General features: G+C 33.7%; 1 protein-coding gene across 2 annotated transcripts; it reads left to right on the top strand.

The window, feature by feature from the left end:
• Window positions 1–7,323: 7,323 nt before the first annotated feature.
• On the top strand, window positions 7,324–26,376 carry LOC141298108 (beta-1,3-N-acetylglucosaminyltransferase radical fringe-like). Of its 2 annotated transcripts, XM_073828619.1 has the most exons (9): window positions 7,324–7,578; window positions 7,615–7,767; window positions 14,432–14,480; window positions 15,104–15,206; window positions 16,991–17,144; window positions 17,952–18,037; window positions 21,814–21,979; window positions 23,547–23,632; window positions 23,735–26,376. In XM_073828619.1, exons 1-9 carry the CDS (start codon window positions 7,324–7,326, stop codon window positions 23,799–23,801), a joined length of 1,119 nt encoding a protein of 372 aa, XP_073684720.1. In that variant the 3' UTR covers window positions 23,802–26,376. The 2 variants fall into 2 exon arrangements, with proteins under 2 accessions (XP_073684720.1, XP_073684719.1); XM_073828618.1 differs by having other exon boundaries at window positions 7,324–7,767.
• The last annotated feature ends 317 nt before the right edge of the window (window positions 26,377–26,693 follow it).

The raw sequence follows: 26,693 nt of genomic DNA, 5'->3' as shown, positions 1-26,693 counted from the left end.
ATCTGAAATGGCTTTTAAAACAGGCTGAATCTGCTTAAACATGTAGAGTATTTTTGTAAACACATCTTTATTTTATTTTAATTATTTTATTATACCAGCTTTTATTACTATTATTGAACAATGTCAAAACATTCAATACAAGTCAATTCCAACAAATGAAAAGTACATTTTAAAAGCTAGGGGGAGATGTAAACAATATCATGGGAAAACATTAAAGGTTGTAGAGGCTTGCACAATTCACATAGCTTTTTGTTTCTTTGAGGGCAATATGGACTTCACTTTATTTTTAAATGCAATAAAACATCTATTTTTACCTTAAAATTTACATTTATGAATATGAAATTTGGCCATTAAAATAAAGAACTTATTAAAACCCGTGTGGGTCTGTTTGTTTCTAGAGTTTTCGATAATTCCTAAAAGAACATCGTTCCACTGTTAAGTAATATTTTAGTCAACATTATCAACAAAAGACTTTTTTTTTTTTTTTGGCAGTGCAAGGACTTTTTTTTAATTAAAGAAGAATAATTGGACATTACAAAAAATATTGAAATAGAAATCCAGATACACAAAATACAAGCTTAATCTGTGTACAGTAATACAGTATGTAATAAGAGGGTAAAAAACAAACAAAATAAGCTAATACCATAAAGAAAAAATTCATAAAAACTAAAATAAAACCTAGAAACGACTAAACAATAGTTCAAATTTTCTTCCTTTTCCCACATGTTATATTGGGGGAGCATAAACAGAAAAAAATGTGTCCATGAAATGTAACAAAATGTCATTCTTTTTGTTATTCTTTAGCATTAAACTTCCATTTCGGATAAAAATAAATTACATTTTGGTATGCATTTAGCAAATTGCTGTTTATGAATATAATATTTGCCTTGCAAAATGTAAAAGTTAACAACGTACTCAATCATTTTACTTTTATGTGAATAAGTACAGATAACATCTTTTAAAGAAAGCATATAATTAACATTTCTTTGCAGAAATAGAAAGGCGCTAACATCAGACCAAAAACTTAGAGACAATTCACAATTATAAAACAGATGACACAAGTCTTCCTCATGTGTGTTACAGAAACTGCAGGTATCATCAATGTCCAGGAATTCAGAAAGAGCTACTTTACATGGATACATTTGGTAAAGTATTTTGAAATGCACCTCTTTAACTTTATTGAAAATACAATATTTGTAAGGATTTGACCAGGTTGTTTTCCAATTAATATCAGAATTTTTTTGCATTCCAGAAGAATTTGCCTCTGGGGGTGATTTTATGTTTTGATTGCAAAATTTGTCTAATATTTTTATTATTACAAGAGGAAGAAAATATTTCGCTACCATCAATTTTTAATTCTGGAAATATCTTTTCATTGCTTCCAAAAGAGAGGTGATTATTTATTAATTGTATCAGCCCACTTGGAATAGCTGAAATTCTTTAAAGGGGATTGGAAAGTTGTGAATATGCATGAAGTCTTGATAATACAAAATGTTTCCACTCTTATAAAACATATCCATAACAAAATATATATTCCTCTTTTAAACCAGCTGTGCAAAAATAATGATTTATTTCTAGAAGTAATGAGAAAAGTTGTGATGGAAACAAATTTTCCAAGCCAGTAATACTTGCTGGTGAAATTTAGATAACTTAATTGGTAGCTTTCCTGGAAGAAAGTTACATCTAAGAAGAAAGGATAACCCTCCAAGTTTTTGAAAGATACATTGTGGAATAAAGAACCACATGGAATTATTATTTTTTTAGACAATATCTTAGCCAATGAAGTTTAAAAGTATTGTTGATCATCTCTAAGCCACCTTCTACTCTTTTGCCTGATACAAGGTTATTTTTCCATATAAAATCTAAGAAGGAAATTTCATCTTTAACATACATGGAAAGAGCAGGGTAAACAAATCTAGAAAGGCCCTCTGCTTTAGACTGTAATACTCTCCCAAAAATGGTAAGATCCAATTTGTAGCCAATTATTCAAAATTTGTTTAGTTTTCTTAATTTTTGACATAAAACTCAGCTGTTCACAAACAATTTTATTTTTAGAAATACAAATTCCAAGATATTATTATTTATTTTTATTTTTTATTGCAAGACAAAAAGGAAAACAACAGTAAACAGCACTGCATAGAAATACAACAACATAAAAGAAGGAAAGAAAAATAAAATAAATGAATAAAAACAGCACCTCAATCAGTAAGAAAAAGATCGTCATATGCCTTAAGAAACTTGTTATTCTTGTTATCATCAATACGTTTAAGAGAATGAACAATAAGCAAAATCTCTGCGAGAAAGACATCAAATCTAGGTAACATATGAAGAAATTTGGATTTATGAATAAAAAATTTACAATGCAAAACAAAAAAATTTACAACAAGTTCAATAGCATGGTCACTACTAGAAAAATATAGAAATATTTCTTTTAGCGTAAATTTTAAATTACATTTTACTAAAGAAGATAGACAACATCTTAAGTTCTCCCAAAGAAATTTAACCTGATCGCAATGATAGAATAAATGAAGTTTCTTCCTCAACTTTACAGAATACACATAAATTAGAAATATCAAAAAAAGAAGCAATTTGGGAGTTTGTAGGGTAAACATTATGCAAAATCTTAAAATGTATTTCTCTGATTTTATTAGAAATGCAAAATTTGTCAGGAAGTCATCATGCTTTCTTCCAATAAATTCCAAGATATTTACCAACAGTGCAAGGACTTTGTGACGACATCGTCGCGCTGTCGCGTCATTTCCGGCAGGGGGCGCTGATCTCAAAACACGCGCCTTCGGCTGCATCAACAGAAAGGACAATGTAGTTGTTAGTGTGTATCTTATTCGAAACAACACGAGCAGCCGCGATGATCCAGAGCTGATCTGCTGCAATCGGCGCCGTGGGAGGAACTTTCTAATAAATGGCTTTCATTGACAGTTTATAAGAGAAGAATCAAGCGAAGAAGTCAAAGCAGGAACAATAAGGAGATGGATGTGAATGACTCGCGCTGACTAACACTCGACGAGGAGCTCCAGCTTTCGACTTACTTCAGCCTGCAATGTGCTTTGCTGATCTGGCGATTTCATTCGGTTAAAGTGTCGAGGATGAAGAGCAAACCAAACCCGTCCGACTGTCCGATGGCTTTCGGTAAGACGCGGTTTGTGATTTACGAATGTGTTTGTGGTAGAAGTCGAGTGGCTTTATTTTTACCTCAGTGCGGTTTGTGTCAACTTCCAGTTCCGTAAAGAAACACACTTTCTGTGTAAATGTCTTTAATGGTTTGAGGTCACTTCAGTGCACACACTGCGTCTTGCTTAAGCCTAAATTACTTTGTGTGAAGTGATTTTGGGACATGGTACAATGGCAACACACTATAGTGTACTGGACATCAACTTTTTATCTCGTAATTGCAACTTTGTGTCTTAATTGTAACTCATTATCTTAGAATTGCAGCTTTTTATCTATTGTAACTTTTCTCACAATTGTATCTTTTTTTTTTTTTTTTTTTTTTTTTTTTTTTACAATTGCAACTTTATCTCAGTTGTAACTTATTAATCTCAAAATTCCAACTTTTATTTCTCACAATTGCAGCTTTTTTCACAATTGTAACTTTATCTCATAATTGCAAATTTGTCTTAATTGTAACTCTTTATCTTAGAATTGCAGCTTTTTTATCTATTGTAAATTGTTCTCACAATTGTTTTTTTTTTTTTACAATTGCAACTTTTTATCTCAGATGTAACTTTTTCACAATTGTAACTTTTTCTCACAATTGCAGCTTTTTATCTTAGTTGTAACTTTATCTAACAATTGTAACTTTTTTTTTTTTCTCAAATGTATTTTTATTTACAATTGTGACTTTTCTCACAATTGCAACTTTTTATCTTAGTTATAACTTTATCTAACAATTGTAACTTTTTTCACAATTTAATCTTTTTATTTACAATTGCAGCTTTTTATCTTAGCATTGTAACTTTTTTCTCAAAATTGTATCTTTTATTTACAATTGCAAGTTTTTATCTCAGTTGTAACTTTTTATCTCACAATTTAACGTTTTATCTCATAACTGCAACTTTTAGTCTCTATTGTAACTTTATCTCACAATTGCAACTTTTTTCACAATTGTAACTATCTCATAATTGCAAATTTGTCTTAATTGTAACTCTTTATCTTAGAATTGCAGCTTTTTTATCTATTGTAAATTGTTCTCACAATTGTTTTTTTTGCAATTGCAACTTTTTATCTCAGATGTAACTTTTTCACAATTGTAACTTTTTCTCACAATTACAGCTTTTTATCTAACAATTGTAACTTTTTTCATAATTTAATCTTTTTATTTACAATTGCAGCTTTTTATCTTAGTTGTAACTTTTTTTTCTCAAAATTGTATCTTTTATTTACAATTGCAACTTTTTAACTCACAATTTAATGTTTTATCTCATAACTGCAACTTTTAGTCTCTATTGTAACTTTTTGTTTCTCACAATTGTAGCGCTTTTTTTTCACACACTGTGAGAAATTATTTCACAATTTAGACTTTTTTCTTTTTAGAATTAAGAGAAAACATCTCACAATTCAACACAGACAAACGGCATCATACAAACACTTGTGTGTCCCAGTGCTGTTGGACTGTTAAATCAGCGCTTTTGGGATCAGTCAAATTAAAGACCAGCTTTACCTGTTATATAAATAGAAATGGTAAGCATTAAATATTTGCAGCAAGGTGTGTCACATTTAAGAGAGTTTTGAGCAGGTCTTGAGTATGACTGTGATTTCATCCTCCACATCTGCGACTGCTTGAGGTATCATTTCAACTCTGAAAATAGAAGACAGGAAATGGCTGGCATTGATGGCTGAGGCTGTTATTAGGGTTGACAGATGCTCTCCAGTGCCAGAATGAAACCCAACGCATATGCTTTCATTGGATTGCACAATGTGCTTTGAGGGGAATAAAAGAAACAGTGTTTCAACATTTAAAGAGCCTGGCAGATTTAGTTGTTTTCCAAATGTGCATGTTCAGATAATGATCATTTAGCATTAATTATATGAATGTATTAAAATGATCTTAAAATGTGCTCACTCTCAGGCCATCCAAGATTAGGATGAGTTTGTTTCGTCATCACGTTTGTAGAAGTGAGTCATTCCATCACTTGCTCACAAATGGATCCTCTGCAGTGAATGGGTGCCGTCAGAATGAGAGTCCAAACAGCTGTTAAAAACAACGCTATAATCCTCAAGTAATCCACAGCACTCCAGTTCATCAGTTAACATCTGGAGAAGACAAAAGCTGAAACAAATCCATCATGAAGATGTTTTTAACTAAAATACAAGTCCGTAATCCATAACAAAGCTTCTTCTTGTTGTCTCTCGTAACAAAATCCAGACACATATTTGTTTAGAGCTGTTTTTCTTTCTAAAGATTACGTTTACCTGTGTTGTTAAATTAACTTTAAAACATTTAGCTAAAAATAAATGTTAGATAATGGTAAAGCAGGGATGCACAATAAATTGAAATAAAATGAAGTTGCTTAATGTCTTTATTTATTTGAGTGAATATTTGTGTTGCATGTTTTAAAGTGACAGTGTGTCCTTTCATGTCAACAGCTCATTATTTAACATTTATATTTATTGGTAGCATTTATAAATTAAGAAGTTAAACCATAAATGTTAGTATTGAAATGTAGCATTTTTAAAATAAAGTAAAATGTTATTTTTCGCAAATATTCTCAAATTTCTCTTTTTTTTTTTATTCTACAGTGAAATATTACAAGTGTTATTGTTTTTTTGGTTTTGTTTTTTTAGTACTGTTGTGATTTTATTTGGTGGTAATAATAATAACAAAATTGTGGCCAAATTGTGCATCTTTACAAAAAAAGCAGGGCAAACCTGCAATTTTTTTTTACATTGCAAAATTTAAAATCGCAAACCTAGTGTAAAATATAGTAAAATGTATTTAAAATACATTTATTCCATGCTAAGTATACTACAAATGCATTTACATATTATATACTTAATAAAAAAACAATTGTACTGTTTGTATACTAAACTGGTATATTTAAAAAGTCTGCTAAATTGAAACTACTAATTTTGTACTTGATGCACTTTTATAGTGCTAAAGTCCAACTAATGCTTTGCTCAGCAAGGCTGCATTTATTTGTACATTTAAAGACACATGCCTGATTCAAGAAGGAGTCTTAAAAATGGCCAAAGAATATTTATTTATTCTAACTTATTAATTTGAAGTTAAACTGTGGTTTGTTGGAAGGCTATAATGTCTACTGGAATGTTCAAAATGTTCAGTGTTAAGTAAATATTTTTAAATTGTTGTTTTGTAATAGTTTTTATTCTTTGAAAAGCAAGACAAAACTGTAAAAAGCAAATATTGGCTATTTAATTAATGCAATGGTGAAAAAACTTGGCAAAATACATGAGGGGAAAAACACGAAAAACCGTGTTCAGAAAACATCCTTCGGCCCAGTGTTAAATTTTGTTTGGCTTCGGCCAAGAATTTTCATTTCGGTGCATCCCTAATATTATGTACTTAATAAAAACACCCTGCAATTGTACTTTTAGTCAACTAAACTGGCCTATTTAAAGTTTGCTAAACTGGTAGACCTAATGTACTTTAATTGTTCTGAAGTCCAACTAAAGATATACTAAAGTATATTTGATTGTGATAAAGTGGAACTATTTTAGGTACACTTTAGATATTTTGCATTTAAAGACCGATATTATTTAAAGATCATACAATCCTCATCAATAGTGACATTAAAACACATTTTACTTTTAATATTAAGAAATGTGCATTGTGCACAAAGGCTACTAAAAAAATAGGTTTAATTATATAAAAATCCATCATGTTTGATCTTTGCAGATTTCTCTCTTGATTCAGACCAGACCACTTTTTCCACTGGAGGAAGCATTATTATGGATTATGGACTCGTGTGTTTTAGTTAAAAATGTCTTAATGCTGGATTTGTTTCAGCTTTTGTCTTGTCCAGATGTTAACTGTTGGACTGGAGTGCTGTGGATTATTGTGATGTTTTTATCAGCTGTTCATTCTGACGGCACCCATTCACTGCAGAGGATCCATTGCTGAGCAAGTGATGGAATCACACATTTCTCCAAACCTGATGAACAAACAAACTCATCCTAATCTTGGGTCCTTGAAGCTGATAGATTAATGTAAAGGTAAAGACGCTAATGTCTTGATGCTCATGTGGTTTTGTTTGCGCAGGGTCCGCAGTGATGCAGTGAGGATGGGCGCTGTAGTGGCGAGTCAGGCAGACGCGGGCGGTTGAGCTGGCGTTGAGTACAGGAAGAATGCACTTATCCCATGTCGGCACCAACAAAACCTGCTTCCTGCTTTCCCTGGCGTTCTGCGCCCTACTGGTGCTCCTCATCCCCTCCTTACAACCTCCTCAGCGTCAGACGGATCTGCCCCAACCCAGGCCCCGTGCCAAGCCCGCCGGAGCCGGAGCCGGAGCCGGAGCCGGACGCAGGCGTGACCTTTACGGGAACCCCGGCCAAGGAAGCGGCGATGCCAAGGACGGCCGTTTCATTCACCCGCTTCCTCCCGCGGAGCGACCCGAGGACCAGCCGAGGATGTTGGAGGGAGACGCTGCACGCGCCAGCTCCCCTGGGGCCCGCTCCAAAGACTCTTTGGAGTTGAGAGACATTTTTATTGCCGTTAAGACCACCAGGAAATATCACAAGTCCAGACTGCAGCTCCTGTCCCAGACATGGGTGTCCAGAGCCAAGGAACAGGTAGGGAAGGGTGTGAAAATACTCGCTAGTCAATTATTCTGTCATCCGCTAGAGGTAAAACTCCCAATACTTACTTTTTGATCTTATTAAAGGGATAGTTCACCCAAAAATTAAAATTCTTAATAAGAAAAGATATGAATGTAGGTCTCACAACATTAAAATATATAGTATAAAAAAGTATATTCTTTCTGAGATTTGCTTAAGATTACATTTAACTGTGTTAGATTAATAAAAATAATTGTTAGATAATGGCAAAGTAAGGCTCCGCAATAAATTTAAATAAAAAAAATGTCTTGGTGCTGTTATCAAATTGCAAAAGCTTCAGTTAATATTTGTTGCATGTTTTAAAGTGACCATGTGCTCTTTTATGTTAACTGCTCAAAAGTACTGTTGCGTTTTTATTTGGCTATTATAATAATAAGTGATGTAATCACGAAATTCTGGCCCAATTGTGCATCCCTACAAAAAAGCACGGCAAACCTATAATTTTTCTAATTGCAAAATTTTAAATCGCAACCCTAGTAAAAAATAAATAGCATAAAATAATTTTTTTTAGTATATATATTATTTAAAGTTCATCAATAGTCATATTAAAACATTTTAAACTTAATATTAAGAAATGTGCATTTTGCACAAGTGGTACTCCAAATAAAGTTTACTTACAGCTTTTTTTTTCTCAAGCGGTATGTTCGTAAATGCGTTAATTCACTTGTGAACTATACTTAGATTTAAAACGCATTTATTTTATACTATTACTTTTTTACTAGAGAATTTTTAACAGAAAAATCTCAATTAGATGTTTATGGCAAAGATGTGAAGATAAGAGAAATGAGCTTAATTAATTAAGATTTAATTTACATGAACAATTATTAACAACACTACTAGTAAATGGGTTTAAAAGGGTTAAAGCATAAAAACAGTAAGTGTAATACTGCTTTAAATTGTTGTTGTTTTTCCCAAAAAAGTAAAGTTTTCTGTTTAAAAGCAAAACATAAATATCATACATTTGCCTCATTCAGTGTAACAATCTTGTCAGGCTTATTTACAACAAAATTAATTTATGACATAAAAGTAGGGCTGGGCAATTTGGCTTAGAATCAAAATCTCGATTAATTGAACATTTTAACCCGATTACGATTAATGAACGATTATTTTATTTATTAATAAAATTATATTTAATTATATTTATATAATATTTATTTTTTTGCCCTCATAGTTCACTGACAAGTTTTGTACAGTAAATATGCTCACATATTACAAGCGAGAGATTTTTGGATGAAGGGTGCATTACTTGATTTTAAAATAATTGAAGGAAACACACTATCTACTATCTATGATTATTAATTGAACATCAGTGTTGAACAACTGAAATTAAAGCAAGCAGTGCTTAAAACGAAAAGTCACATTTTTCTTAAATTAGTGAAAATAAATAACTTGCACTATTGGAAACAAAATAAATAATTTTCAATGTTTTTCATATTAAAAGTAGAAAATAAGCAGTATCTCCTCTAAATAAAATTACCCTTGTATATCCTGTAAATACTTTTTACTGTATAAATACTGTTTAAGCTCTCCATCGACATGTCGGCGGAATAACGGAACGGAGCGCTTGTGTTTTTTAAAGGGAAAGTAATTGAAATAATCTTCCTGGAAAAATTTTAACGATTATAGGTTCTGAATGTCGATTTTGATTATTTTTCGATTAATCGCCCAGCCCTACATAAAAGATTAATTACTTTCATCCCAAATACTAATTAGTTGTAAATCTACTTTTTTTTTTTTTTTTTTATTTTTTTTTTTTTTGCCACTATCCTAGGTTTTGCCCATTTGTCAGTAAGAATTTAAAAAGACAATCAAAATTTAATATTCTCACTTTAATATTTTAATATGTACAAGTCAGAATAAGCATGTTGTTGGAATTTTTACATAAATATTTTGACATTTTATTCTCCAAAATTTAAACCCTTAAAAGTAGATGCTTTACTTAAGCAATAAGGTACTTGAGGCCGTGCTGTATCGTGAATAAATCACGGCTGAAGGGCGTTGTTAGGCACGACGCGAAGCGGAGTGCCTGCAACCCCTTCAGCCGTGATTTATTCACGATACAGCACGGCCTCAAGTACCTTATTGCTTTTATAAAACGGTTACCACACAATAAAAATATTAATATCAAAAATATATATTAATTTATATATATTAGGTTGTACTTTTTCATAAAGTGAAATCATTAACTGCCTTCCGCTGTAAAAAGTAGTCCCTAACTGCTAAAGCTTTGTTTACGTTGCTAAGGGTGGTTGCTAAGGAGGTTCAATGATACACAGAACGTTGGGTGAAGCGGTCATAGCAGTGCTGTATCGTGAATAAAACACAGCTGCTGACCAATCAGAATTGAGGAATGGAACTAACCGTTTTATAATTACATTTAATGTGCTTTCTATGGACATAAAACCACTTTTGTAAATTTCTTTTGATGTGGACATCTTAAAGTATTTAACCCAAATAGATAGATAAAACATAATATTGGTTAATACCCAATATAGTACTGATATGATAGTACTGATTTTCAGGATGTTTTGGAATGTTTCAAAGTCATGACCAGTGTTGGGGAAAGTTACTTTTAAAAGTAATGCATCACAATATTACGTACTCAATGGAAAAATAACTAATTGCGTTACTTGGTTACTTTTTATTGAAAGTAATGCATTACGTTACTTTTTTCACTTGAGCTTTGTTTTAATAACAAAAAGCCCAAAAGTTATATTTTTGGAATCTGTAACAGCCCTTTCACACCAAAAGTGAAATAAACAAGCCAATTTTTTTTCAGAAAATTGTCACGCACAGAATGTCAAAACATCAAAACACCTGTAAAAATACTTGCTATGGATGTGAAAACGCAGAAAATTGAACCCTAAAGGACATATTGCCTCCATTCAAATAAATCTTAATAACTTTTAAAAACAAAATGTTACAAAGTTATTTTTCCCCTGTTACCTGGCACCTAGTGAAATCAAAATAAACTTTCTGCAGTATGAAGGGCCAAAATCTTTAAAAAAAACAGGCTTTCAAATAAAAAAATATATATTGGAATTAGTGGTGGGCCGTTATCGGCGTTAACGTGCTGCGTTAACGTGAGACTCTTATCGCGCGATAAAAAAAATATCGCCGTTAATCTATTCTCAAATTTGGGTTGGGAGCTGGGTCTAAACTACGCAAGCTATGATGACTTTCACCTTGATAGTTTAACGCGGATGTATACCGAAGACTATAGAATATGGTCGCGCGTTTAAGTCTCCTCCGCCAAAACACAGACGGGATCGCGTCGTCCTCCATTCATAAAAACCGAATCTACTATAGCGAAATGCCACGTAAATTCGTCGTTTTTTGGATTCATAAATCAAATGTTGGTCAGTCACTTAATTCAAATCGCGATATGGACTAGTGTATGTGAAACCTGAAATGCAAAAAGACCGTTTTAATATGAATCCGATATGTTCCGTTTGCCTAGCTGTATGTATGCATTGCGGAGACGAGCTTTTACTACACGCATACTGAAACACACGTGACGCTCCCGGTAATTTTTGGCATTTTCATCTCACATGAACAGATAAACTCTATCTCCCAAACTGCTGTGAGTGTCACTTTTACCGTTTCATTTGAGAAAAATAGCATCATATCATATACTGTATGACACAGAAACTTCTCGGCAACCTGTCAAAATAAAAGTACGGTGTAACATGTAATGGGCTGGGTAGGTGTTGACGTTAAAAAAAACACAATCTAATAGGTAGAAAAAATAATTTCATAGTTAGTTAGTAAACACAAGTACATCTAATTGAACATAATTTATTTTCATCAACAAATTATCATAGAACAGCTTTATGAGCTTTATGATCCATTCTCAAAGACTTTAAGTCATTATTTGGGTAGCACACATATTCTGAATGCCTTCAGCAGAATTCAAATTAGCCATTTTAATCTAGATTAATCTAGATTAATTCCAAGATTTAATCTAGATTAATCTAGATTAAAAAAAATAATCTATGCCCACCCCTAATTGGAATTAGATTTTTCAAAAGTGATGCATCACAATATTACGTTACTCAATGAAAAAGTAATTGCGTTACTTGGTTACTTTTTATTGAAAGTAATGCATTACATTACTTTTTTCACTTGAGCTTTGTTTTAATAACAAAAAGCCCAAAAGTTATATTTTTGGAAACTGTAACAGCCCTTTCACACCAAAAGTGAAATAAATAAGCCTCAGAACTGATGGAATTGTCTCTGAAAGACTCTAAGTCCGACACTTTCATGTGTTTTTTTTTTTTTTTTAATTCTGCAAATTGTCACACACAGAATGTCAAGGTGTCAAAACTCCTTTAAAAATGCTTGCTACGGATGCAAAAATGCAGAAAATTGAACCCTAAAGAATATATTGCCTCCATTCAAATACATTTCAATAACTTTCAAAAACAAAATTTTACAAAGAAAATTCGGTAACACTTTACAATAAGGTTCATTAGTTAAACATTAGTTAATGTATTAACTAACATGAACTAACCATGAACAATACATTTGTTACTGTATTTACTAATCTTTATTAACATTAGTTAACGGAAATACAGTTGTTCATGTTAGTTCTCACTGCATTAATGTTAAAAAAATTTTAATAATGTATTAGTAAATGTTGAAATTAATATTAACAAAGATTAATAAATGCTGTATAAGTCCAGTTCATTATTAGTTCATGTTAACTAATATGGTTAACTAATGTTAACTAATAAACCTTATTGTAAAGTGTTACCGAAAATTCTTTTCCCCCCGTTATCTGGCACCTAGCGAAATCAAAAGAAGCTTTCTGCAGGACAATGGGCCAAAATCTTTAAAAAACAGACTTTCAAATAAAAAAAAATATCGGAATTAGATTTTTTTTTTTTTTTTTTTTTTTAAATATAAATTATTCCACCCATTTGTTAAAATGTAAAGTATTTTCTGTGGAATGAGACCATTTTTATCAAGTCACCCCAAATTCAGGTATGCAAAAATCAGTAAAAAAATCCAAAATATACCTTAGAGGTTAAATGTGTCCATATTGAAACGGTGTATAAAAAAGGAGAAGAAAATGCATGGAGAGAGCTTGGTTTGACTCATGAGTTGTTGGTATCCGGATCTGTGATTTCGCAGTCGGTCGTTGGCGTGTTTAAGGGTGTGAATACACACAGTGTGATCAGGAAGTGTGTGTCAGCTGCTCTCTGGCGGTGTGCCTGCTGCATTAACAGTGTGGTGTTTAACGGGGGTTTGGTCCCGGTGCCCCTCGGGCCCCCTGGAAGAGGAAGTTCCTCAGCAACCTGAGAGCCGCAGACACAAGACCGCGTGTGTTTGCTTTCATCCGAGAACATTCACTTGACTGCCAAAGCAGACGCCCTCCCCTTCCCGAGGCCTCTCCGGAGCTCTGAGTGTGGGGCCCAGAGGGGCCCCGAGATTAACTTAACCTGTGAAACAGCGCAGCGCCATTGTTTTGCCATTGCACAACGGAGCCCGATGCCCAGGAGAAATCTGAAGATTTCAAACTCTCAGATTGGCTCATAAAGCGAGGTTGTGTTTGGTGAAAACCGCTCCGGTATTAAATGCCATCTCATGCCAGAAGAAACATTCTTTGCCTGTTAGACTTGCAGTGTTCAGATTTTGTGACAAAGTCCACCAGGTTTTTTCCTTTTAAGACTTTCTACTTTCTGTAAAAGGTCCACTGAGCATCTACAGATAATAAAGCGTTCATATCGAAGAGTTCCTCATGGAAAGCTTTAATCCTCAACGCTGGCAAAAACAGACGTTCTTAAAGTGGCTTTGTTCAGTTTTCCAAAGAGTAACTCAGATGTACCAAGTGTTGGAAAATATTAAGATTGCTTTTCATTTCCAGTGCTGGAGCCTGGAAAAAATAGTGCTAAATGTATGTTTAAAAACTGACAGTGGTTTCACCATAATAATATGGAGACAGTGTTTCAGGTGTTATAGGATGGTAGCAAAAACTGCTTTTATCATAAAAATCTCATCCTCAAAAGTCCATCGTGTGTGTGTGTGTGTGTGTGTGTGTGTGTGTGTGTGTGTGTGTGTGTGTGTGTGTGTGTGTGTGTGTGTGTGTGTGTGTGTGTGTGTGTGTGTGTGTGTGTGTGTGTGTGTGTGTGTGTGTGTGTGTGTGTGTGTGTGTGTGTGTGTGTGTGTGTGTGTGTGTGTGTGTGTGTGTGTGTGTGTGTGTGTGTGTGTTAAACAAATGGCTTAGAAAATAATTAAAACTGTAACTAAAAACAGTAAAATAGAAAAAAATACATATAAATATTAAAAAATAAATTATTATAAATAAAAAATAAAAAAAAATAAAAAACGTGTTTTTTAATGACAGTGAAATAACACTTTTCCTGCATGTGATGTGACCATTAACAGAACTGTGGACATGCGAATGCATCATTAAATTGTTGAATTTTTAACAAAAAATTCCCAGCAGATACTTTTAAGTAAATATGTTATGTTATAACAGTTTCAAAAAGATTAGTAAATCCCTGACCAACAGTTGTAAATATGTTTTCAGACTTTAGTTTTTGTCACTACAGATTGTTTTCAAGTGAACGCTGTGTTTATATCTGGCATTGAACTTTGTCTTTCTCTGTTTCAGACGTTTATCTTCACTGATATCGAGGATAAAGATCTCAGACAGAAAGCAGGTAAGATGGAGAGACATTAAAATGAGCTTTAAATTAAAAAAAAAACTTTAAATTAGAGCTGCAAACCCTTAATTGCAATGAATCGATTCAAAATAAAAGTTTTTTGTGTACTGTGTATATTTATTATGTGTATATATAAATACACAAACATGTATATATTAAGGAAGAATATATTAGATGAATATTTATATATAATACATACAATTGGGAAATATTTTTTGTAATTATTTGTAAGTCGCTTTGGATAAAAGCATCTGCTAAATGAATAAATGTAAATATATTTTTAAATACATACATACAGTTTATGTGTGTATTTATATATATACATGATAAATATACACAGTACACACACATAGTATGCAAACAAACTTCTATTTTGAATCAGTTAGTCGTGACTGATCATTTTGCAGCTCTATTTTAAGTCATGTTGAAGCTTTAAATTAACAGAAAAAGCATCTAGATACCATTGCGAATCTCTCATTGCAAGAGCTGACCATCCCGAGCCACTCCTAGTTAGAAGCAGCTCATATTCATGCTTCATTTCATCATGGCATGAATGTGGAGTAATTGAATGTCATGTAACTCATAATAAATCAGGAGTGGTCTGTCATTGTCTCCTGAAGGGCTGAACATCATCAACACCAACTGCTCTGCGGCTCATACGCGTCAGGCCCTGTGCTGCAAGATGTCTGTGGAGTATGACAAGTTCATCGAGTCACAGAAAAAGTTGAGTTCATCTTTCATCTTACATTATCATGCAAGAGCTCCTAATGCACATGTAGAGCATTAAATCCTAGCGTACAGTCATCATACAGCACTATTAGCAGTTGTGTCATTCACTTACAGCACTGGTAAGAAGTTAAGATAAAATATGATTTTGTAATGTTTTTGAAAATCTTTTTTATTTTTTTTCCTCTCCAAGGCTGCTTTTATATATGATAAATGTATTATGTAATATAATATTTTTTTATAATAAAAATAGAATATTGTGAGTAAAGTCTGCCTGCGAAAAGACTTGTCGCAAAAACGTTTGGGGTTTTCAAGGTTTTTCTGTATGTTGTTTTTTTTTTCTTCTGTTGTCTAAAATAACTTTTTTTTCAGATGTATTTGTATTTATTTCAAAAAAATGAAGGAAAAAATGTGTTTAAAGCACAATTCTGACAACTTTATTTATTTAAAGCATTTGTTATTAATTTGATACACCATTTATTATAACGTTCAGATTTTTTTATTAAATTTATGTTATGATTGTATTCTCAGAGTAAATATTTTGGGAACGCTGGGAAACATGTTTGTCACACAACTTTTTTTTTTTTTTTAAGCTTATCAAGGCAGCATTTTGAAATATTATTACAGTTTAATGCAACAATTTTTTTGTGAATATTTCAGTTAAATTGTAATTTATTTCTGTGATCAAAGCTGAATTTTCATCATCATTACTGCAGTCTTCAGTGTCACATGATCCTTCAGAAATCATTCTAATATTCTGATTTGCTGTTCAAGAAACATGATAAATTTAGTAAAAACAGTAATATTATTAATGTAAAATGTGTACGTGGGTATATAAGATAAATAAATTACTTTTATTAATCAAGGATCCATTAAATTGATCGAAAGTGGCAGAAAAAAACATTTATAATGTTACAGTTATATTTTAAATGAATGCGGTTCTTTTGAACTTTTAAGATTTTTGAAATTTATCTATGAATCCTAAAAATTGAATGTATCTTTTTTTTTTTTCACAAAAATATTGGGCAGCACATGCAAAAGGTCTTAATGGACATGTAGTGCATTGAATCAAAGTGTACAGTCATCATACAGCTTTTATTTGATGATGATTTCAGTAAAAACTGTAATATTGAGTAATATTACAATTAAAATTAGTGGTTTTAATATTATGCATTTTTTTTTTATCCTTTTATGGCAACATTTCTTATCAATGTTAAATGTTTTTGCTGCTTAATATTTCTGTGGAAACCATGATACACAAAAGTTTGGGGTATATAAGATTTTTAAAAAAAGAAAGAAATGATTAGTTTTATTAATCAAGGATGCATTCAATTGATATAAAAAGACATTTATAACATTACAAAAGATTTCTGTTTAAAATAAATGCAGTTTTTATTCATTGTGAAAAAAAAAAAATTAAAAAGTTTGGTGTTTTTCACAAAAATGTTGGACAGCAAAACGGTTTTCAACATTAATAATAATCATAAATGTTTGCAGAGCAGCAAATCGACATGTTCGAACGATTTCTGAAGGATCATGCGACAATGATGCTGAAAATGCAGCTTTGATCGCAGAAATAAATGACATTTTAACAGATGTTCACATAGAAAACAGCTGTTTTAAATTATAATATTATTGAACAATTTAGCTATATTTTAAGTTAAATAAATGCAGCTTTGCTGAGCATAAGAGATGATCAAAAACATTTAAAAATGGTAATTATTCCAGAGTTTTGAGCAGTAGTAAGTGAGAGTTTCGTGTATTTTCTCTGTTTCTCTCAGGTGGTTCTGTCACATGGATGATGATAACTACGTGATCCTGTCCAGTTTGCTGGAGCTGCTGTCGTCCTATTCTCACACACAGGATGTGTATCTGGGCAGACCCAGTCTGGATCATCCCATAGAGGCCGCTGAGAGGGTCAAGAGCGACGGATCGGTGAGCCTGTCTTGCCTTTTGACTTTAAAGAAAGGGTTATAGGGCTGATTCAGTAACATAACAACTGTAGTGGATTTGTTAAACCACAAACAAGCCAAATAATAAAAACAGTTAGAATATTGTGAGTAAAGTAAAAAGAAAAGTGCCAACAATTTCTATGCAAAAACAATTGAGATTTTCTCCAGATGTATTTGTATTCATTTCAAAAAATTAAAAAAATGTGTTTAAAGCAAAATTCTGATTTTTGTTGCCAAATAAAGCATTTGTTATTAATTTGATACACCACTTTTACTATTATTGTAACATTCAGATTTTTAATTAAATTTAATGTTATGATCATGCATTCTGTGTAAATATTTTGGGAATTTTTTAAACTTTTACCATTTTTAAGCTTACCAAGGCTGCATTTATTTGATCAAAAATATGGTAAAATTCTGAAATATTATTACAGTTTTATGCAGCTATTATCTATGTGAATATCTGTTAAACCCTAATTTATTTCTGCGATCAAAGCTGAATTTTCAGCATCATTACTGCAGACTTCAGTGTCACACGATCCTTCAGAAATCATTTGCTCTTCAAGAAACATTTCTGATTATCATCAGTGTTGAAAACAGTTGTGCTATCCAGTATTTTTGTAAAAACATCATACATTTTATTTTACAGATGAATATAAAATTTAAAAGAACAGTGTTTATCTGAAATAGAAATTGAAACATGATAAAAGTCTTTACAGTCACTGTTAATCAATGAAATGTGTTGTTGCAGAAGAAAGAAAAGCTAGTTATTGTTGATCGTCTCCTGCAGGTCTCAGTCAAGTTCTGGTTCGCCACTGGAGGAGCTGGATTCTGCATCAGCCGAGGTTTAGCTCTCAAGATGAGTCCATGGGCGAGGCGAGTTCACACTTATTTTTTGCTCAGTGATCTTACTGATTATGATGTGAGAAGTTGCGTAAGCTCATGGAAAATCATAAACGGTGTTATTTGCTTCGGTGTGGGTTCTTTCTGCATTATTTTATCCACTTCACATGTAAACACATCTTTCAGCACTCTTAGTTGTCAGCTTTATTCAGCATACACACACCTGACTATGCAACCATTTTGACATCAACAACTTATAATTAAAGCTGCAAGCAGCATTGAGCGGGGTTCGAGAATTTAAGGCCTTTTTGGGCTTTTATGCTGATAAGGTGCAGTTCAACATTAAATAAATGACATCATATGAAGATGTAGTGTTTGAGTGAATATATGAGCATTTTTTTATTGTAGCAATTTGAGGTCATTTAATATAGAATTTTCATATTTTGGACACCTTTTTAACTGTTATAGCGCCACCTATGGTCCGATCTTCATGAAACTTTGCATGCTTGTTGAGGGTCACCTCGTACATGTTGACACCAATTGTTGTAAAGTTTTGAGTTTTTGTTTAGTTTTTATAGGCTTTTGAGTATGTGTGGTCACAGCCCCTTTTCTAAATTAGCCCATTATAGCCAACCAAAGGACAAAATTCCACATTTTTTTGATAATTATTGATCTAGAGAGTCCAGAGAATATTACTTCAGTGGTTTGATCGAGATCGGGCGAAAAACCTAGGACTAGTTCGCAAAAGTAGGTTTTTAACATATTTGTGAATAATTAATGAACTATTTGATTGACAGCAATGGTTCTTGAAGCAATTTTTCTCGGCATGAGGAGGTCTATCAAATGATATGCATATTGTGTGGATGTGTGAAACGCCGCGCGATTACAGAGCCAAAAAACTCATTAGCGCCAACTAGTGGCCGATTTCATTCAAAATTCTTGCAGACCTTTAGGGCCGTGAGTCAAACATGCCCACCGAGTTTTGTTCTGATTGACCTCCGTTAACCTTGTCAAATAGGTGCTCAAACTTCAATTGCCAATGGCGGCCATGTTTTTTGAGATACGCCAATGTCCTCATAGACCCTTGTGCCCTTTTGGTCTAAGAGTCTGCATACCAATTTTCAAGTCGATCGGACTAACTGCTGTGTATTTATAGCCAAAAATATGTTTTTTCCGTCTTATAGCGCCACCAAGTGGTCAAGCTCCGCAATTTTTTTGATTCGACCAAGGATTGAACTTATACACATGTGTACCAAGTTTGGTGAAGATATCTCATTCCGTTCAAAAGTTATAGTCTTTTTAGTAAAATTGACCCCTCACTTTCGAACGTTTTGGTGGTCCTTTACGACCGTGAGTGAAAAATTCAACTTTTTTTTTGATAATTATTGATATTCAGTGTCCAGAGAATATTTCTGCACTGGTTTGGTTCCGATCGGGTGAAAAACCTAGGACTAGTTCGCAAAAGTAGGTTTCGGATTCACGTCCATTTTTTGGGGTCAACCGTGCGTCGCAGCTCAAATTTTGTAACACACTTTTGTTCGGCCTGACCCAAGGAACGCAATGATGTAAAGTTTTTGAGTCTACGACAAGCGGTTTACGAGATTATGGCCAAAACGTCAATTTTAGTTTTTTGTTTTTTTCAGTGCTACGCACTCGAACCCCTAATTATATATTCAAAACACTTTCGAAATCATGTGTAAACTGCTTTTCCTGTTGTCGGTTTGTCTATTTGCGTATAGGCTTCTAAAACAGGTTTACATGCAAATCATAAGCTGTCTTTTGGTAGTTCTGACTGTTTTTGCATAAATGTAAGCGCATCATTTTTACACTGAATTAAAGTCCTTGTGTGAGTTGCTATTTAAATCACATGTGTCCTGCTAGATTTTGGGTATTTCACAAAAACGACTTCGTTAAGCCCTCTTTTAGCGATCCCAATACTCCAAATAGTAATTAAACCTCTAAAATGATCTTTATTTGTCATTCCCTGAGAGGAGTGCCTTTTTCTCTGCTCACTTCTGGACGACTGCTGCTGCTTCTCACCACAAGTTGAAGGTCTATTTTAAGTATGTTTTGTGAATATTTGTTGAATTTTTGATGACACGAGTCCAAACCAGTGAAATGTGATTTTTCAAACCCATGATGATGAAACATTTAAAAACTTAACCTTTCCGAGAGCATGATCTCCCTATAACGTACATTACTGTGAATTATGTCTTGCTGAGATTCACACAAACATAATCTGTTATGTCTTACATGAACGTTTAGTTAATGGTTGGGGAACAATTTGAGACAGTAGTCTTGAGTCTTGCAAAAGTATTCATACCCCTTTATTTTTTTCATGTTTTGTTGCAGCATTATGTTAAACTGCTTTAAATGAGTTTTTTTCCACATCAATCTACATCTCATACACCATAATGACAAAGCACAAAACAGGTTTGAAACAACTTTGCAAATTTATTAGAAATAAGAAACCAAAAAGATCCCGTTGCATAAGTATTCATACCCTTTTCTAGATGTTCCTACACTTGGAGTGGAGTTAAACTGTGGCAAATTCATGTGAATGAGTCTGATTTAGAAAGGCACACACCTCTCAGAAAAGGTCTAACAGCTGAAAATGCAGATCAGAGCAAAAACCAAGATAACTGCCTGTAGAGCTCAGAGACAGACTTGCGTTAAGGCGATGATCTAGAGAAGAGTTCAGAAACAAATCTGCTGCATTGAAGGTTGACAGAAGCATTCTCCAAAATGGAAGACGATTGGAACAACTAGGACTCTAGAAAATGTCCAAGCTGACAGAGATGGAGAGGTGAAAAGGTGAGGCAAAGAATGGCAGATAATTGCCAAATGCAGATGTGCAAAGATGCTCACATCAGACCCAAAAACACTTGAGGCTGTAAAGCTGCTTCAACTATGGACTGAGTTAAGGGTATGAATACTTATGCAATCTACTTATTTCAATCTTTTATTTTTAATGCATGTGTAACATTTGCAAATCTGGTTTTTGCTTTATTATTATGGTGTATGGAGTGTAAACTGATGTGGGGAAAAACTCATTTAAAACAGTTTAACATAATGCTGCAACAAAACAAAATGAAGGGTATGAATACTTTTGCAAGGCACTGTATATAACATTATATTAGATCCAGTAGGTCTTACAATAGATCTCTCTCAAGCAAACATTAAAAGAAAAGTCAGAATCACTCACTGCTCTTTATTAAACTGTTTATTTGCATCTTTGTTCTTATTTTTTTAAAAACAAAGATACAATAAAAAATAGCTACATTGTGATTGATAATATAGTAATTATTATTAAATAAAGTTTGCTTTGGAGTCTTCAGAAAACTTTTTTTTATTCTCAAAATTAGCTCTGCTGATTCCAGCTGCATTTCCATTACCCCTTAAATTGTGCAAACTGAAATTGTGAATTGAAAATACGCCTCATAGAAACACGTCAATTGTGCAAAAACTTCCATATATCGCAAAAGTTTTTTTTCTTTTTAGGCAATTAGAAAAAAGGAGACATTTTTTCGCAAAACGGCAATGGAAATGGCTTTTTCACATTTATGTCATTTTGCAATACTTTTTAATCAACATTATAAAATATCGATAAGTTTTGCACATCTGTATTGGAAACCGCACCTTCTATTGCCTTCAAACGGCTGTAGCTCTGTCTTTTTTTTATCATTTTGAAAGTATTTTAATGGAGAATATGACAATAAAAGTAACTTCTTTGTGGAAAATTAGCTCATTACAACTCATTTTGCCAGCACGGGTCACATATTTTCCTCTTTCTTTTTTTTTTCTCTCAGTCTTGGAAACTTCATTACGACTGCGGAGAAGATCCGGCTCCCGGACGACTGTACGATCGGTTATATCATCGAGGCTCTGCTGGAGGTTCCTCTGACTCACACAGGCCTGTTCCACTCACACCTGGAGAACCTGCAGAGACTCCCCACAGACAACATACTCCAGCAGGTCAGAGCACTCAACCCACCGTGGGCTATAAGACGTTTGTTCAGTATAATGCATTATTTGTAATATGGCATAATTTGCCATTTAAGGACAAAATAATTACTTTTTGACACATTGAACAGTCAAATACACTAAATTATAAACAATTCATGTAAACCGTTTGTGAGAAAATATATTGGATCTGTGAATTCGGTCTTGAAGTGATTGCAGTTGATGTCTTTATTTTATGTAAAGTTGATTCCACTTTCCGAATAAACCTTTCCTGATAATTTACTCACCCCCAAGATATTTGTGACTTTCTTCAGTCGCAAAGAAATTACGTTTTTTGAGAAAAACCTTCCAGGATTTTTCTCCATATAGTGGACTTCAATGGTGCCCCATGGAATGAAGATTAAAAATGCAGTTTAAATGCAGCTTCAAAGCGCTCTAAACGATCCCAGCCAAGGAATAAGGGTCCTATCTAGCAAAACATTTGGTTGTTTTCTAAAAATTGTACAATTTATATACTTTTTAACCTCAAATGCTCATCTGTGATGTGCATGTGTATTCTGTGCGCTCTGGTTCAAGACAGTTAGGGTATGTGGAAAAACTCCCATCTCACTTTCTCCTCCAGCTTCAAAATAGTCCTATTTTTTGAGAGTTTGTTGACATACCCTAACTGTCTTGAACTGGAATACACAGAGTTCATGCAGAGCTGGACAAGATGAGCATTTGAGGTTAAAAAGTATATCAATTGTAAATGTTTTTTTAGAAAATAACCAATCGTTTCAGTAGATAAGACCCTTCTTCCTCGGCTGGGATCGTTTAGAGTCCTTTGAAGCTGCATTTAAACTGCATTTGGAAGTTCAGACTAATGGGTACCATAGAAGTCCACTATATGGAGATAATTCTTGAAATGTTTTCCTCAAAAAAAACATTGTTCACAACTGAAGAAAGGAAGAAATGAGTAAATTATCAGGAAATTTTTATTCTAAAAGTGGAGTAATCCTTTAATAAAAAAACGCACTGCTCTTGACTTAGTAATATGAGTAGTTTTATAAAGGATCAGTATATTTAATTCATTTAGTGAAAACTGCAATTCTTTATTTTACTTTTAAACATTTTAATCTCTGTAGGTTTTTTTACCTTAACTAAAGCACGCTTTATTTTGTTTATATTTGACTTTTATTAACCAAAAATATTGTGTAAAAAAAAAAAAAAAAAAAATGTAAAAAGACAAAAAAGCAAGATTCATGCTTGCTTTTCTTTTGTGTGACTATTGTACATCTAGTGTCATACATAATATGGTCAATATTACAAAAAATATTTTAGATTTTGATCACAAAAAATGGTGTAATCCTGGTGGGACTGGTTAATATTGTAGCACCATGGTTGTCTAAACTATCATACACTTCCATTGTTTGTAAAGCAGTGTTTGTTAGTGTCCTGAGCAGCAGGATCTGGCTTTGATCCCAGATTGTTCCCACATCTGTGTAAATATATATCCCACTTACACAATACCTGCCTACTCCAGTCTCATGATGCCTCTTGGGATTGAAATCCTCACTTTCTGTGTTTCCGTTCTCCATAGGTGACCCTCAGTTATGGTGGATTTGAGAACAGGAGGAATGTGGTCAATGTTGGAGGAGCGTTCTCATTGGCTGAAGATCCGACACGGTACGCAGACACACACATACAGCCCTGAACAACATTGCTTTCCTATTACTTCACAATAAAGTTCCACTGCTGGGTTTTATGAAGCAACTATTGTCTCTCCAGGTTTAAAACGCTTCACTGCCTGCTCTATCCAGAAACAGAGTGGTGCCCACGCAAGAGTCGTCACTGACCTCTGGGATACGAACGCCTCATCACTGAGCAGAGACTTGCACAAACACAGCTTTCCATTAAACTCTTCCTACCAAAATAATGCACATGTGAAAGCAGTTAAATAGTTCATCCAAAATTGAAAATCTGCTGAAAATGTGTTCACTCTCAGACCGTTCAAGATTAGGATGAGTTTGTTTCTTCATCAGATTTGTATAAAATCCATCACTGTCTCACTAATGGATCCTCTACAGTGAATGGGTGCCGTCAGAATTAGTTCACCTCAAAAAAAAATTTTTTTTTGCTGAAAATGTGCTCATCCTTAGGCTTCCAAGATTAGGATGAGTTTGTTTCTTCATCAGATTTGTAGAAATGTGTCATTCCATCACTTTCTCACCAATGGATCCTCTGCTGTGAATGGGTGCCGTCAGAATTAGTTCACCTCAAAAAAAATTTTTTTTTTGCTGAAAATGTGCTCATCCTTAGGCTTCCAAGATTAGGATGAGTTTGTTTCTTCATCAGATTTGTATAAAACCATCACTGTCTCACTAATGGATCCTCTACAGTGAATGGGTGCCGTCAGAATTAGTTCACCTCAAAAAAATTTTTTTTTTTTTTTGCTGAAAATGTGCTCATCCTTAGGCTTCCAAGATTAGGATGTGTTTGTTTCTTCATCAGATTTGTAGAAATGTGTCATTCCATCACTTTCTCACCAATGGATCCTCTGCTGTGAATGGGTGCCGTCAGAATTATTTCACCTCAAAAAAAATTTTTTTTGCTGAAACTGTGCTCATTCTTAAGGCCATGCAAGATTAGGTTGAGTTTGTTTCTTCATCAGATTTGTATAAAATCCATCACTGTCTCAGTAATGGATCCTCTATAGTGAATGGGTGCCGTCAGAATTAGTTCACCTCAAAAAAAATTTTTTTTTGCTGAAAATGTGCTCATCCTTAGGCTTCCAAGATTAGGATGAGTTTGTTTCTTCATCAGATTTGTAGAAATGTGTAATTCCATCACTGTCTCACCAATGGATCCTCTGCTGTGAATGGGTGCCGGCAGAACTAGTTCACCTCACAAATTTTTTTTTTTTTTTTTTTTTGGCTGAAAATGTGCTCATCCTTAGGCTTCCAAGATTAGGTTGAGTTTGTTTCTTCATCAGATTTGTAGAAATGTGTCATTCCATCACTTTCTCACCAATGGATCCTCTGCTGTAAATGGGTGCCATCAGAATTATTTCACCTCAAAAAAAATGTTTTTGCTGAAACTGTGCTCATTCTTAAGGCCATGCAAGATTAGGTTGAGTTTGTTTCTTCATCAGATTTTTAGAAACACATCATTCCATCACTTGCTCACCAATGGATCCTTTGCAGTGAATGGATGCCGTCAGAATTAGTTCATCTCCAAAAGAAATTTTTGCTGAAAGTGCTCATCCTTAGTGCTTCCAAGATTAGGATGACTTTGTTTCTTCATCAGATTTGTAGAAATGTGTCATTCCATCACTGTCTCACCAATGGATGTGAATGGGTGCTGTCAGAATAAGAGTCCGAACAGCTGCTAAAAACATCACAATAATCCACAAGTAATCCAGACCACTCCAGTCCATCAGTTGACATCTGGAGAAGACAAAAGTTCAAACAAATCCGTCATTAAGTCACCTGATTCAGACCAGACCGCTTTTTCACTGGAGGAAGTGTTATCCTGGATTATATGTATTTTACGTCTTAATTCTGGATTTGTTTCAGCTTTTGTCTTGTCCAGATGTTAACTGATGGACTGGAGTGCTGTGGATAATTGTGATGTTTTTATCAGCTGTTTGGGCTCTCATTCTGACGGCACCCATTCACTCCAGAGGATCCATTGTTGACACATTGCTACAAATCTGATGAAGAAACAAACTCATTTTCATTTTTGGGTGAAGCATTCCTTCAACAAGTTGTTTGTTTGTTACTTCCTGCATGTCTATGGTTAACCAGGGTGGCTTTAATTTATTAAAACACATTTTTGTTCTGAAACATTTGGGTTTCAAGTGATTTACACACACAGTGAGTCCCTGTTGTAAGAGCGTTTTGACAGGGTTGCGTTGTCTCTCAGATTTACTAGGGGATTTTTTTTTTTCGTAGAAATGATTCAAGACACATTTCTGTGGCTTTGACGTCATCTTTATAGAGTCGTCTTTTCCTCCGGGCTGTAAATATGCCCACGCAATCCTTGTGCAAAATGCCTCTAAGGACGAGAAAAACAGTATTGACGCAGTTTTATAGTATTGTGTTTTCCAGATTTCTGCAGGCCGGCTCATCTACCGCCAATGCTTTACAGCTCGCATTTTTCTGTGTTTATGAATTGCGATCCAGAATTGCATTCATGTTTGAGTAGTTGGATGTATTACAGACCAAAAAGCAATCAAAGTTTTAATAATTGTCCATTCATAAGCAAACAGCATTGAATTATTTCCATTGAAACACCAGTGTGAGTGTGGTGTTTAAATGTTGTCTAATATGCTGTTCACGTGATTCTCTGACATTTGCACAAACACGTTCCTCACTGCAGGCCAGTGGTTTGCGTAAACATGCCAAAACTACGCTATGGTTTCTCTTTCTTTAACAGTGACTTGTTTTGCTCTCCGTTGACCGTACCAAATGCTGATGCAGCTGACTCTGTTTTTTTTTTTTTAATCTGGCGAACTGGTTATGATGTAAAGTATGATTTTCATTTTAATAAATTTATTTATTATGCATGTGCCAGTGTATTCATTTGAACGTGAGGCCTGTCTGTCTCTTCTGAAATGTGTGTACTATTAACATACTTTCAAAACCAGTTTATTGATACTGCCACTCAAAAGTTTGGGATTAGTAAGATTTGTAATGGTTTTTTTAAAGAATTTTTATGTGCTCATCAAGGCTGCATTTACTTGATC

The sequence above is a fragment of the Garra rufa genome, chromosome 22 (genome assembly GCF_049309525.1).
Source record: "Garra rufa chromosome 22, GarRuf1.0, whole genome shotgun sequence".
Taxonomy (NCBI): domain Eukaryota; kingdom Metazoa; phylum Chordata; class Actinopteri; order Cypriniformes; family Cyprinidae; genus Garra; species Garra rufa.
Note: the sequence above shows the minus strand (reverse complement) of the source record. Positions and strands in the feature narration are given on the sequence as shown.